Here is a 12,712-nt window from a genome sequence, read left to right on the forward strand (position 1 = left end):
CCATTTCAGGAAACCCTTCTCTCTCTCTCCCATCCGCCTCCCTCCCCATTCTCTCTCCCCGATTCGCACCCTCCCTCCCTCAGAAAATCCATCACCGGCGATCTCCCTCACCGCTCGTCCGTGTCGCCCACCGCCAGCCTGGGCAGCTTCGCGCGACCCTCCACTACCGACCCCGAGCTCGACACGCCGTCCCACGCAGCGCCGAAGCTCCACCAGCTACCCCTGGATTCGGCAGAAAAACGTCTCCATCCTAGGCGCATCTCCGACACGAGCACGTAGGAGGGCTTCTCGACGTCGACCCTCGCCTTGGTGCCCTCTGCCTTCAACTTGGAGGCCGAACCCCATCGATCCGAGTGCTTCCCGAAGAGTTGAAGTACCACCGGCGATCCAAGCTCTTCCGGAACCAAATCAGAGTTCTTGGCTTCGATTAAGGTATGAATCGATGTAATTGATGGATTGGTTGTGGATTTTTGATTGTTTTGATTTGATTTGGTGGAGATCGGGGAGGAGGAGGAATAGGGGGAAACCGCCTCTTTAGGTGGCGCGTGAGTAGTCAGGCAAGGGGTAGGGATGTGGCCGGTGGCAGGAGGAAGAAGAGGGGGAAGAAATAAGGAGATTAGGGGCAGCGGTGGCGGGATACGCGTCGTTGGTGGTGTCGGCGCATGAGCCCCACGCGCAGCCTGCCGGCGGGTGGCGCGTGTACCCCACGCGCTGCCACGTGCGGCGGCGTGAACGGTGGTTCCGAGAAGGGTAAGTTTGTAATTTATTACGTACGGTAAATATAAATGTAAAATTTTATTTACGTACGGTAAATATAAATGTAAATTTTATTTACGTACGGTAAATGTAAATTTTATTTACGTACGGTAATTGTAAATGTAAATTACTTTTAGTAAAGGTAAAAAGTAATTTTAAAAAGGTAATTCGGTAATTTTTATTTACTGAGACAGTACGTACATTTAAATAGTATTTATACGTACAAAAATACGTAAACAATATGTACTCGTACAGAGATACGTATTGGATGTGTATTTTGTACAGTAATGTACAAATAGTAAATACGGAACAGTGAACAGTGAATAGTAATAGTAACCGTGAACAGTGATCAGTAATTTCATAAAACCGAAAATTACTTAACAGTAACCGATTATTACTGTTTCGGCATTTTAAGGTTTACGAAACATTTCTAAAATTATTTTCTTATCTTTTCAAGGTGATCGATAAATCGAGGAAATGAATTATCTTCGGAAATTGTGGAATTACGCTCGAGTCGATAAGGTGAGTAAAATCTCACTTATTTACGAATCTACCCTTGCGGTGATTCAAGATTTTGCAAGAGTTTTTAATATTGAATTACGACATGTATACAATATAATGGATTACATATATATTGTATAAATGGTAATAAGTACATATATATATAGTTTGCTATATTATATACTGTTATGAATTCATTGGAATTGGTCATTTTGAATGACGAGAATTAAATATTGAACATGTGATTTGATTTTTGTACAATATGAGGTGTGATTATTGTACGTGGTTTTAACATGAGTTTGTTAAAATGTTTTGTCTTCGGACGAGTTTTGTCTTCGGACGAGTTTTTGTCTTCGGACGTGTTTATGAAATATGACATGTATATGATATAGCGGATTATATATATTGTATAAATGGTAAATAGATACATATATATAGTTTGCTATATAATATACTGTTATGATGTTATCGTGATGATGTCATTTTGATGACGAGATTGTATATCGAGCATGTGATTTTGATTTGTACAATATGATGTGAGATTATTGTACGTGATTTTAACATGGAGATTGTTTAAATGTTGATTTGTCTTCGGACTTGATTTTTGTACAATATGATGTGATATTATTGTACGTGATTTTAACATGGAGATTGTTAAAATGTTGATTTGTCTTCGGACTTGATTTTTGTACAATATGATGTGAGATTATTGTACGTGTTTGGCAAGTCGGAACCTAGCCTTTGGCGAGCGAAAGTTACGATACAGTTAGAGCTCTAGTCTGTCTACCGGAGTACTGCATGTGAGGTAACAGGTGGTTATCTGCTCATGAGTACTCATATTTTTGGATGTTGGGTAGCGGGTGGTTGCCCAATATCGGCGGTGTACTACGAGAGGGGTAACAGATGTGTACCAGCGTTCTTTAGTACCCGTATTATAAATGCATTTGGGTAACCAGAAGGGTTGCTTAATTTCTCATGAGCGCTTCGTTTCATTTTTTTTTTGGACAACCAGATATGTCGTCCATTGACTCATGAGTGCATTTATATTTGTTTGATTTGTGGATTTTCGTATATATTGTTATGCGAGTTATATTTTCATTTTACTCATACGAGCTGTAAAGCTTACCGGGTTTGTGTTTACAATCCCGGTGCACCAATTCGATGGTGTAGTGGATAACTCCGCAGGTGTAGATTAGCGGGAATTGACGGACCGCTCAGAGGACTTGAAGTTATATATCTCCAACTTGTGTGAGGATTTGGTGTGACTATCTTGTGAGGTTGTTGTGAGGATTATACATTTCCATTTGTTATAATGTTTATAATTTGGTTTGTAATAATCGGTTTGACTGAGTTGTATTTTGAACTCAGAGATGATCCGTTGTGGCATTTTAAATGATTTCGATTTCATTGAGATTGTTTGGTGTTTAAAGAATTTGAATTTTTGAATTTTTATACTCGAAATTTTGGGGTCGTTACAGTCATGATGCACCAAAAAAATATAGTGAATTCAGATGTTTCTTGCATTTCCACCATTGTTGTTAAATTCCATCTGAATAATCAACTCTGGCTCTACGTACATTATGTTACAAAGACAATTTGCAATATCTCGGAAATTTATAACATATTTTCTAATTATTATTCGAAGATATTTAAAATTGGTGGTGATCCAATTATATAGTACGAGAGAGAAAATGAAAATGTTCCATCAATTTATACACAGAAACGTTACCGTGACGGGTCAAGAGTTGACTTTTTATCCATTCAGAATCTCAGAAAACTTCATTCATGAAAGTCGTAGAGTTCGTCAATACCAATTTGTGGACATGTGGCACGCCTAAATCGGAGTATCTATGAAGAAACGAATCAAAAGGTATTTGGAAATTTTTGGAAAATAGTATTGTTCACCCCGAAAAAACCAACATTTTTTCCTCCCTAGCGGCCGACTTTGGGCCACCGGATCTCCGTTGTTCGGCCACTATAGAGCGGCACACCAGTCCCATTTGAAAGGTTGTTGGGTCCCCTGTCGATTGGTGGCAGCGCCACCCGCTATTTCGCCGCCGTTTGGGAGTGGTGAAACGCGGAAGTTCACCGAAAAATGCACATTTCGCCGAACGTCACCTTTTCGGATCTCCCTCCTCCTGCCACCAATCGGTGAGATTCTTGTCCCATTTTGAATGTCTCATTCCATACTACAAACCCTCCAAAAGATTTAACCCAAATCGTTTTGTGCTAGGAGAATCGAAGAAAATAAATCTTTGTGGTGAACTAGAAAGTTGTTAAGAATGTCATTTAGATTGTAGTGGTTGGTGGTCATTGGTGGTGGTCGGAAAACGGTGGAGGCGTATAAACAGTTATTGTGAACAGTATTCATGAATATTGTTTTCACGAACAGCGTTTCATGAACAGTGTTTTCACGAACAGTGTTTAGCTGTAATGAAATCGTCACCTAATATTTTACGTATCATTTTATAAGCATTTTATCATGCTATTAGGTGATCGATGAAACGAGTGAGGGAATCATTTTCGGTGTCGTGGAAGTTATATAGGAAATAAGGTGAATAAACCTCACAATGATCATCATGATCGAAGTAGTGTTATAATTATTGAATTTAGTTTGAGTTGTTAACATAGTCGTTGCATCACTAGCTTATAAAAATTATTCTAAAAATATGTTTTGGTTTAAATTATCTGAACTTGATCATCTACGGTTCATGAGTAAGTGAACCACTATTTTACTAAATGATTTTAAAAAGGTTTTAGTGATTATGGACTATGGTGAATGTGAGTAAATCTCACTATGACAAGTCTACCATTGACGGTGATTTATATGTTTGAATTATTAAAAAGAGTGAACCTTGACATTTATATAATACAGTGGGTTGTGTATGTGTACGAAAATGGTAAATACGATACATATATATGGGTTGCCATATTATATAATGTTTCGGTTGTATTTCAAATGTGAGATTATAATGTTGTGACTATATTTATACTGTTGTGCAAGAGTCGCTTGGTTGTAGTACAATAAACATGTGTTGATTGTTTAACATTGAGACTTGTTAAAACGTTTTTTGGTCTTGAGACGTTGTTGGCAGTAATTGGAACCAAGTTTTAGCCGGGTGTCGGTTACGATTCAGTTAGAGCTCTAGTCTGTCTGCCGGTGTACTACATGAGGGGTAACAGATGGGTTGCATGGGTCTTATGAGTATCCATATTTTTGAGTGATATTGGGTAACAAATGGGCTGCCCAGTCGATGTCAGTGTACTGCATGAAGGGTAACAGATGGGTACCTATGTCTCATGAGTATCTATTTTTTAAATGATTTTAGGTAACCAAATGGGTTGCCCAATGTTTGTCGGTGTACTGCATGAGAGGTAACAGATGGGTTGTCTAGGTCTCATGAGTACCCATGTTTTGAGTCATATTGGGTAACAGATGGGTTGCTTAGTGTCTGTCGGTGTACTGCTTGAGAGATAACAGATGTGTAAATGGGTCTCATGAGTACCCATAATTTCAATATATTTGATATTGTTTTAGAGTTTTTAGAGATTCAAATTCAAATTTTTATTATTCGAAATTTCGGAACTGTAACAATATTAAAACGTGCACTAACAATGTTTTGTGTGGCCGAGATAGGTTGTCAGTTTCATATGATGAAGCCATGAAGGTAATAACTAGTTTATTCTACTGTATTTCATCGAGAGCCCCTGTGCATAAATACGGTATGTACTGGTATTATACATGTTATTTTAGGATTTCTAAATGGTGCTAGCGATCGCGTATAATCTTTGTACTTTAAGCAAACAAATCCTTTAAGCGTAAAGCTCACATCCTTTATCTGCTTAGGGCCTACAATTTTCCTTGTCGGTAAAGTTGAGATATGCCATGTTTAATACAAGTGTTATATATTTCATAAAAACAAAAAATTTATTTAGGCCAGCTGGTTTTAAGTAATTACAACATAGTAATAGATCAAATTTCTTCATCTACTCCGGTTCGCTTTCAGTATTTTGCTTACAAGATTTGGTCTGCAACCTCTGCCGCCTCTACCTAATGTTGACAACACCTCTTCTCCATCACAACAAACTGAGATACTTTATTTTTCATATTATTCCTATCCCTATAAAAACCACTAGACCTTGACCAATCATGTCATCCAAACATCCTTGACCTTCCATACAAGTACATTTGGCTTCAAAAATGGCAAAACCCAGCAACTTATGCCCTCGTTCTTTACTTCCCTTCTTATGTTTTGTTGGGTTCTTCTGCATTCCTGCCAAAGCAGCTGTCAAGTCATACCAATTCGACGTAAGTGCCTGAGCTTCCTCTGCTAATTCTTCTTAGAGTTTTAATTAGCACACTTTACATGCATTATTTTGTTCCAATTATTTGCAGATTCAAGTCAAGAATGTGAGCAGGTTGTGCCATTCTAAGCCAATTGTTACAATAAATGGAATGTTCCCAGGACCTACAATCTATGCTAGAGAAGGAGATACAATTCTGGTTAATGTTACCAACCATGCACAATATAACATGTCCATTCATTGGTAAGACAATTCATTGTTAATGCATGTATGATGATATTATGGAAAAATAATGAAGAAAAATTAATTTATAATTAAAGTTAACTAATACAAATTTTGGTGGCTTAACTTAATTTCCAGGCATGGACTTAAGCAATACAGGAATGGCTGGGCAGATGGACCTGCATACATAACGCAATGTCCGATCAAGACAGGAAACACTTACACCTATAATATGACAATCACAGGGCAAAGAGGAACTCTTTGGTGGCATGCTCACATCTTTTGGCTAAGAGCCACTGTCTATGGGGCAATTGTCATTTTGCCAAAACAAGGGACTGGCTTTCCTTTTCCTCAGCCTTACAGAGAAGCTAATCTCATCTTAGGTGAGTTTGAGTAAAATTGTAGCTCTCAGGGTCTCATGAAAACTTTTCGAAGTTTCCTTGTTCGAGAAGATATTACCTATATATATGCATAAAGTCCGCAAGCGAAAGTTTTGATTGGATTTTTTGGCAATGGTACGGTGTAGGGGAATGGTGGAATAACGATGTGGAAGAAGTTGTTAAACAAGGGAACAGCCTGGGGTTGCCTCCAAATATGTCAGATGCTCATACCATTAACGGCAAGCCAGGGCCTCTATTCCCGTGTTCTGAAAAACGTGAGCCAGATATATACATCTAATTTTCTCTCGCATACATTTGGCATGTCATATTTGTTATAGGCCGGATTATATATGTTTATCTTGTCACAGGATCTTGCGTGCTCATAATGTTTCTTTGTTTTACTATTGCAGATACATTTGCCATGGAGGTTGAGCAAGGGAAGACATATCTTCTACGAATCATCAATGCTGCACTCAATGACGAGCTATTCTTTGCCATAGCAGGCCATAACTTGACAGTAGTCGAGATTGATGCAGTCTATACCAAACCATTTACATCTCAGGCAATACTAATTGCACCCGGCCAGACCACAAATGTTCTTGTTCAGGCAAACCAAGTCCCTAGTCGGTATTTCATGGCAGCAAGGCCATTCATGGATGCACCTGTTTCGGTGGACAATAAGACCGCTACTGCAATCTTTCAATATAAGGGTATTCCCAATTCTGTTATGCCGGTCCTTTCCCAACTTCCAGCACTCAATGACACATCTTTTGCGATGAGCTATGGTGCGAAGCTGAGAAGCCTAAACACCGCAAAGTACCCAGCAAATGTACCTCTTAAAGTTGATAGACAGCTTTTCTATACCATCGGTTTGGGAATCAACCAATGCACTACTTGCTTAAATGGAACACAACTCACTGCTTCTTTGAACAACATCACTTTCGTGATGCCTAAAATCGGGCTGCTTCAAGCTCATTACTTCAACACCAAGGGGGTATTCACTACAGACTTCCCTGACCGTCCTCCATCACCTTTTAATTATACTGGTGCACCACTCACTGCCAACCTTGGGACTAAGCTAGGCACCCGGCTAAGCAAGATCGCCTTTAACTCGACAGTAGAGTTGGTGCTGCAAGATACCAATCTTCTCACAGTGGAATCACATCCATTCCACCTTCATGGTTACAATTTCTTCGTTGTCGGGACTGGAGTTGGGAACTTCGACTCCAAGAAGGACCCGGCTAAGTATAATTTGGTGGATCCTCCTGAAAGAAACACAGTTGGTGTTCCTACTGGTGGTTGGGTTGCCATAAGGTTCAGGGCTGATAATCCAGGTAAATACTTCATCATATAACCAAATAACATGCTCAAAGTTACATCATTAGAAAACTAATCAGTACTGATCCAATGAACAATATCTGATCATGTATAGGTGTGTGGTTCATGCACTGTCACTTGGAGCTGCATACCATGTGGGGTTTGAAGACTGCATTTGTGGTGGAAAATGGGAAAGGGTCTGATCAATCTGTCTTGCCTCCGCCTAAAGACCTTCCATCTTGTTAACTAATTCATCTGAATAAGTCATATTACGCTTCTTGGAGGATACAAATTGATTTGTTTGGGCCATTTTATCATTTCTTGCAACTGTTCTGTAAAATGCAGTAACATTAATTTGCATACATTTTCTGAAATCTTATGTTTCATTACCAATATAGAAAAAAATTAATTTGGTTTGATTTTGCTAATTTGAAGTTTTAAACCCCATACCTTTTGATTAATGTGAAGTTCAATTTCTCTTTTTTATTCAAAAAATAAAGCAACGTAAAGGCTAAATCATTCTTCTTACTCCAAACTTGAGGTGTAAAGGATGGTGGGCACAATTACCCTTATAAAATATACCGAAAATTCTAAAACAAACAAAGGGCTTAACGACAGGTAACAATATTTGGTTAAAATCTAGGGAAGCGTCTAGAATTGGCCCACTCTCCGAGAGCCCAAAAGGCCTTTTCCTGACGTGGCGATGCATGAGTGGTTTGAGCAGCAAGGGCCACAGACGTCCGTTAAACGTTCAAATGTTATGGACATTTTTGTTTTCGGCACGTTTTAATCACGTGGGAGGAGTGGGTAAGTTATCAGATAATTCTGACTTTGACCTAATTGCGCTGACCACACGTGGGAAGTCGTTATACTGGAGATTGAAGTAGCTTAGAGAGAGGCGCAATTTGAAATCAGAAGAAGACGAAGACGATGATGCCGTTTTTGAAGACAAGAAGTTCAAGAGAACCGAGTTGAATGAGAGAACCAATCGTGGCACACTTCCGCCACTCGATCCTCTTCCCTTCTCTCCTTCCTTCTTCTCTATTTTGTTAATCCGATTGATTTTGAAATTCAATGGTTTTTTGGGTTTAGAAGAGACAAATTTTCTTGGCAGTGGCGGATCTATGAGGGATCAACCATGGCTAAGAGACAGAACCGTGCAAAGGTCATAGAGCAAGCCAAGCGCTACGAGTTATCTAGGGATCTCCGAGAAGGATACCCGATTACCAAGAGAGCCGAGGTTGAGATTGGGAGGAGAGAATATCTTGAGATGTCGTCGCTTGCCTAACCCAATAAGTATAGGAGGTCCCCTTCTACTCTTCAATCGCATTCTTTGTAGACAACTAGAAGCTTAGGGCTCCACCTTTTTTTTTCTTCTTCTCCTTTAGATTTGCAACTGACGATTGCTTCCCAGAAACTTTGATGTCCTTTTAGGCCACATTTGGTAACTGGAAATCAAAGGAATTGAAATCAATGAAGGAAGGAAAATATTCTTAAGGGGTGGGGAGGGAAACGTTTTCCACTCAGTTTTCCTTTCATTTTGGAACCAATTCCCCCCCCCCCCCCTTTTCTTGGGTTCCTAAACAAAGGAAATGAATCACTTTCCTTTCCCATGTCCTATATTTCAATTACCAAACGTGGCCTTAGAGTTTCAGATCAGGATACAAACTCGTGCGAAAGAAAAACATGACTTCCACGTACAAGTGGTTAAAGGCGGTCACTGTAATTTCACCACAGCTACTATTTTGCTAAAACAAAACTCACGCCGTTTCAAAAACCCGCTAGGCTCTCAGAGAGTGGGTGCATTCCAGACGAAGCCAAAATTTAGACGTTATTTTGAAATTGACGAAATTAAATTTACCTTAATTTAGAATGAGATATTTAGTAAGATTAAAAAAACATTAAAAAAGATGTTACATATCTTTGTTGGAGAACAGACTCTAGCCACGTACTAGATTCAGTTTCGGATCTGTTTCTAATCCGTACCGTCTGATTAAAAGAAGACAGAGTTCAGTGTTTGGGTTCAAAGGTCGGAGAAACCAGAAATGGAGAAGAAGAGCAGAGTACTGATAATCGGAGCAACAGGAAATCTGGGTCACCATTTAATCAATGCCAGCCTCCTTTTCTCTCACCCCACTTTCGCCCTCGTCCGACCCTCCTCCTTCTCCGACCCCCACAAGTCCCAAAAGCTTCAAGCTCTCTCCCACGCCGGCGTCAAACTCCTTCAAGTCTCTCTCTCTCTCTCTCTCTCTCACCCCTTATACAGTTTTTCCTGTCAACCATGTTTGGATCATTTTAAGTTATTTGTCAACTCAATTTGTTTGTCTCTATTTCAGGGCTCGCTGGAGGACGAAGACAGCCTTGTTGAAGCAGTGAAGCAAGTAGATGTGGTGATTTGTTCTGTTCAAGCCAAACAAGTGCTGCTTCAGAAGCTTCTTATCCAAGTTATAAAAAATGTTGGCTCTATCAAGGTTTAGATACTATTAGCCTTCTTTTTTACCCTCTTAAGAATTTGTTCAAAGTTCTGAAATGAGAGTATGCAGCATTACTCTAAAAAAAATGCTATATATTTAGAACTTTGAATGTGACTGAAACTTTTTAATGACTGTCCCTGTGGATTGTGTTAAAATTTCAGATTCTATTACTTTAGGGTGGAATGTATGTGTGTTTGTGGACTAATTGATGCTGGGATGCAGAGATTCATTCCATCAGAATTCGGATTGGACCCAGATAAGACGCAAATTTCAGGGATGGACCACAACTTCTATTCAAACAAAGCCGAAATTAGGCGTCTCGTGGAAGCTGAGGGCATTCCCTACACTTTCGTCTCCTGCAATTTCTATTCGAGCTATTTGCTTCCTTCACTTGTGCAGCCAGGCCTCAAAGTACCTCCAAGGGACAAAGTCACGATTTTCGGGGATGGAAATACCAAAGGTCCTTAAGATTGGATTTGGTATTTCAGTTGTGTGGTTTGTTGATCTGCTTATAGTTGTTGTGATTTCTTAATTTACAGGTGTCTTTGTCAAAGAAATTGATGTAGCTGCCTTCACTATCAGGACTCTGGACGATCCAAGAAGCTTGAACAAAGTGTTGTATTTGAGGCCTCCTGGAAATGTGTACTCGCTGAATGAACTTGTTGAGCTTTGGGAGAGTAAGATTGGGAAGAAACTCGAGAAGGTGTTTGTATCAGAAGAAGAGCTTCTTAATAAGATTAAAGGTACTTTCTTATAGCTCATACTGTATGGATATTTCACAATGACTGTTTACTTGATCTGATGAGAAGTAAGATATAGTTCCTGACTTTTTGCTCACAGTAGGGGCTACAAAACATAGGAGAGAAAATGATCCATTACAGATTTAGCTTAGGATGTGCTGTTTGTTTTATTATGTAAATGCCTGCATAATTCCCAAGAAATAATAGCAGCACATCCTCTTAGGCATGGTAACATTCATCTAACATGGTTCCCAACTTGTCCACTGATCCTACAATGTTTTCTGTTATCTAGAAGTGAAAATTAGGTTCTACTGTGAGTTGCACAACAGAATGGTAACAATAGAAATAATAGGCGGAATATGTCATGAAAAAGGAAATTGTGGGCATGTTTATTCAGTACAGACTTGAAAAACTGAAAGAAATTAAAAGTTTGAAAGTCAGGGAAAATTTTGTAATCGCAGTGTTGCACAGAACTTTGCTCATTCATATCATTGAGCAAACATGTGCAAGTATAGTCCAGTATGTTCTTGGAGCTGTGCAGTGCTTGCTTTTAAGCCTATTAAGATGATTGCTCGAAACTATAGATTACTTAGTTCTAGCTATCTTCAACTATTATCTGTTGCTGGATTATTCTCTATCGTGCTGCCATCTTCAGCTGCTTTTTTGGTTTAGATTTTGTTGTCATCTCTCTTGCTGTGAATGGACCTTGATACATTTTCTCTGCAATTTCGTGTTTGAAACTTTGAATAACTATTTGATGGATTTATTATAGCTTAGAGAGATTCTCTGATATTGGTTTGTGCCATGAATCATTGTTTACACTTAACGTGATTTTCTCTATTTCTTAACCGTGCCTGTACCAATATAATCTCATTTGTTGCTTCACAGAGACTTCATATCCTGACAACATGGCCCTGATTTTCATCTATTCTGCTTTCATAAAGGGCTATCAGACCTACTTTGATATCGAATCAACTGGTGGTGTCAATGCGACAAAACTGTATCCAGAGCTGATTTATTCTACAATCAGTCAATATTTAGACACCCTATTGTGAGTGCCTTTCATACATTATGAGTCAGCCTCGTTAGATTTTCACTATTTAATAGTGTATGCAAACAAGTTCAATTTACAAGCCTGTAGTTTTGTACATGGAGTCTTTGTCCGAAGCAAGCGAATCAGTCTAAAAAGGGAACAATGTAATATATTTACAATATATTTGAGCAGTACCATCTATTTCCAAGGGTTCTGGAGTTGAACTGTCTTTACCTTGAAGCTAGCTTCTGAGGTTTGCTTAGCATCGCAGCATGACATTTCAATTCCAAAGAAACCACGGGGTTCTTAATACCATCAATTAGAAGTACAGATCAGAATGGTTTTGCTGCTTATACCTCCATTTTCTGATTGTAACTACAGATCAGAACGTTGTTTCTTTTCTTTTTTCCGAAAGTGAGAAAAATCTACACTTCAAGCATCTAAAACAACCACAACTCTGCTGATCAAGAGCCTGAGAACCAGAAAGATGTAATGCTTCATGCCAAGCCCTAGCTCCACCAGAATGACCAAGTTTTGAAAGCTGATCATCCAAGAAGTTGGCTTCACCTTCGACATGCCGGAAAAGAACGTCTGTGATCCAACCGGTGACAAAACATGGGGAAGGGAGGTTAACCCTGCGTACAATAACTTCACTGTAAAGCACCAATGTCTTAGTTAGAAGCTAGCCAACACTAATATTTATATGTGAGTCTTGAAAACAAAAGACACGTTCTCTTGTCAAGTGGCTAATTGAGTCATTGGAGTAGGTCAGAAAGTGCTCTCTCCTATTATTTTTACCATCTCAAGTTAATTATTGTCAATTCTCAATATATTCTCCTTATGAACAAAATGGCATTTGCGTCATTTTCCTCTCCCACATTCTATAATCTATAAAACCGAGAAAGCATCATTATATGTTTTCATAACCAGCTCGACGTCTATCCCTTCTTCCCTGTCCTTTGCAAGGCTCTCTCGGTTTCAAAC

General features: G+C 39.1%; 2 protein-coding genes across 3 annotated transcripts; both read left to right on the plus strand.

The window, feature by feature from the left end:
* The first annotated feature begins 5,450 nt into the window (after positions 1-5,450).
* Positions 5,451-7,894, plus strand: LOC126782812 (laccase-11-like). Its single transcript, XM_050508137.1, has 6 exons — positions 5,451-5,566; positions 5,654-5,805; positions 5,923-6,167; positions 6,311-6,439; positions 6,575-7,498; positions 7,597-7,894. Exons 1-6 carry the CDS (start codon positions 5,459-5,461, stop codon positions 7,725-7,727), a joined length of 1,689 nt encoding a protein of 562 aa, XP_050364094.1. The 5' UTR covers positions 5,451-5,458; the 3' UTR covers positions 7,728-7,894.
* Positions 7,895-9,487: 1,593 nt separating this feature from the next.
* Positions 9,488-11,938, plus strand: LOC126782819 (probable pinoresinol-lariciresinol reductase 3). Of its 2 annotated transcripts, none has more exons than XM_050508146.1 (5): positions 9,488-9,709; positions 9,818-9,952; positions 10,178-10,415; positions 10,495-10,698; positions 11,584-11,938. In XM_050508146.1, exons 1-5 carry the CDS (start codon positions 9,527-9,529, stop codon positions 11,748-11,750), a joined length of 927 nt encoding a protein of 308 aa, XP_050364103.1. In that variant the 5' UTR covers positions 9,488-9,526; the 3' UTR covers positions 11,751-11,938. The 2 variants fall into 2 exon arrangements, with proteins under 2 accessions (XP_050364103.1, XP_050364104.1); XM_050508147.1 differs by having other exon boundaries at positions 11,640-11,938.
* Positions 11,939-12,712: the final 774 nt, after the last annotated feature.

Source organism: Argentina anserina, chromosome 2 (assembly GCF_933775445.1).
Source record: "Argentina anserina chromosome 2, drPotAnse1.1, whole genome shotgun sequence".
Taxonomy (NCBI): Eukaryota; Viridiplantae; Streptophyta; class Magnoliopsida; order Rosales; family Rosaceae; genus Argentina; species Argentina anserina.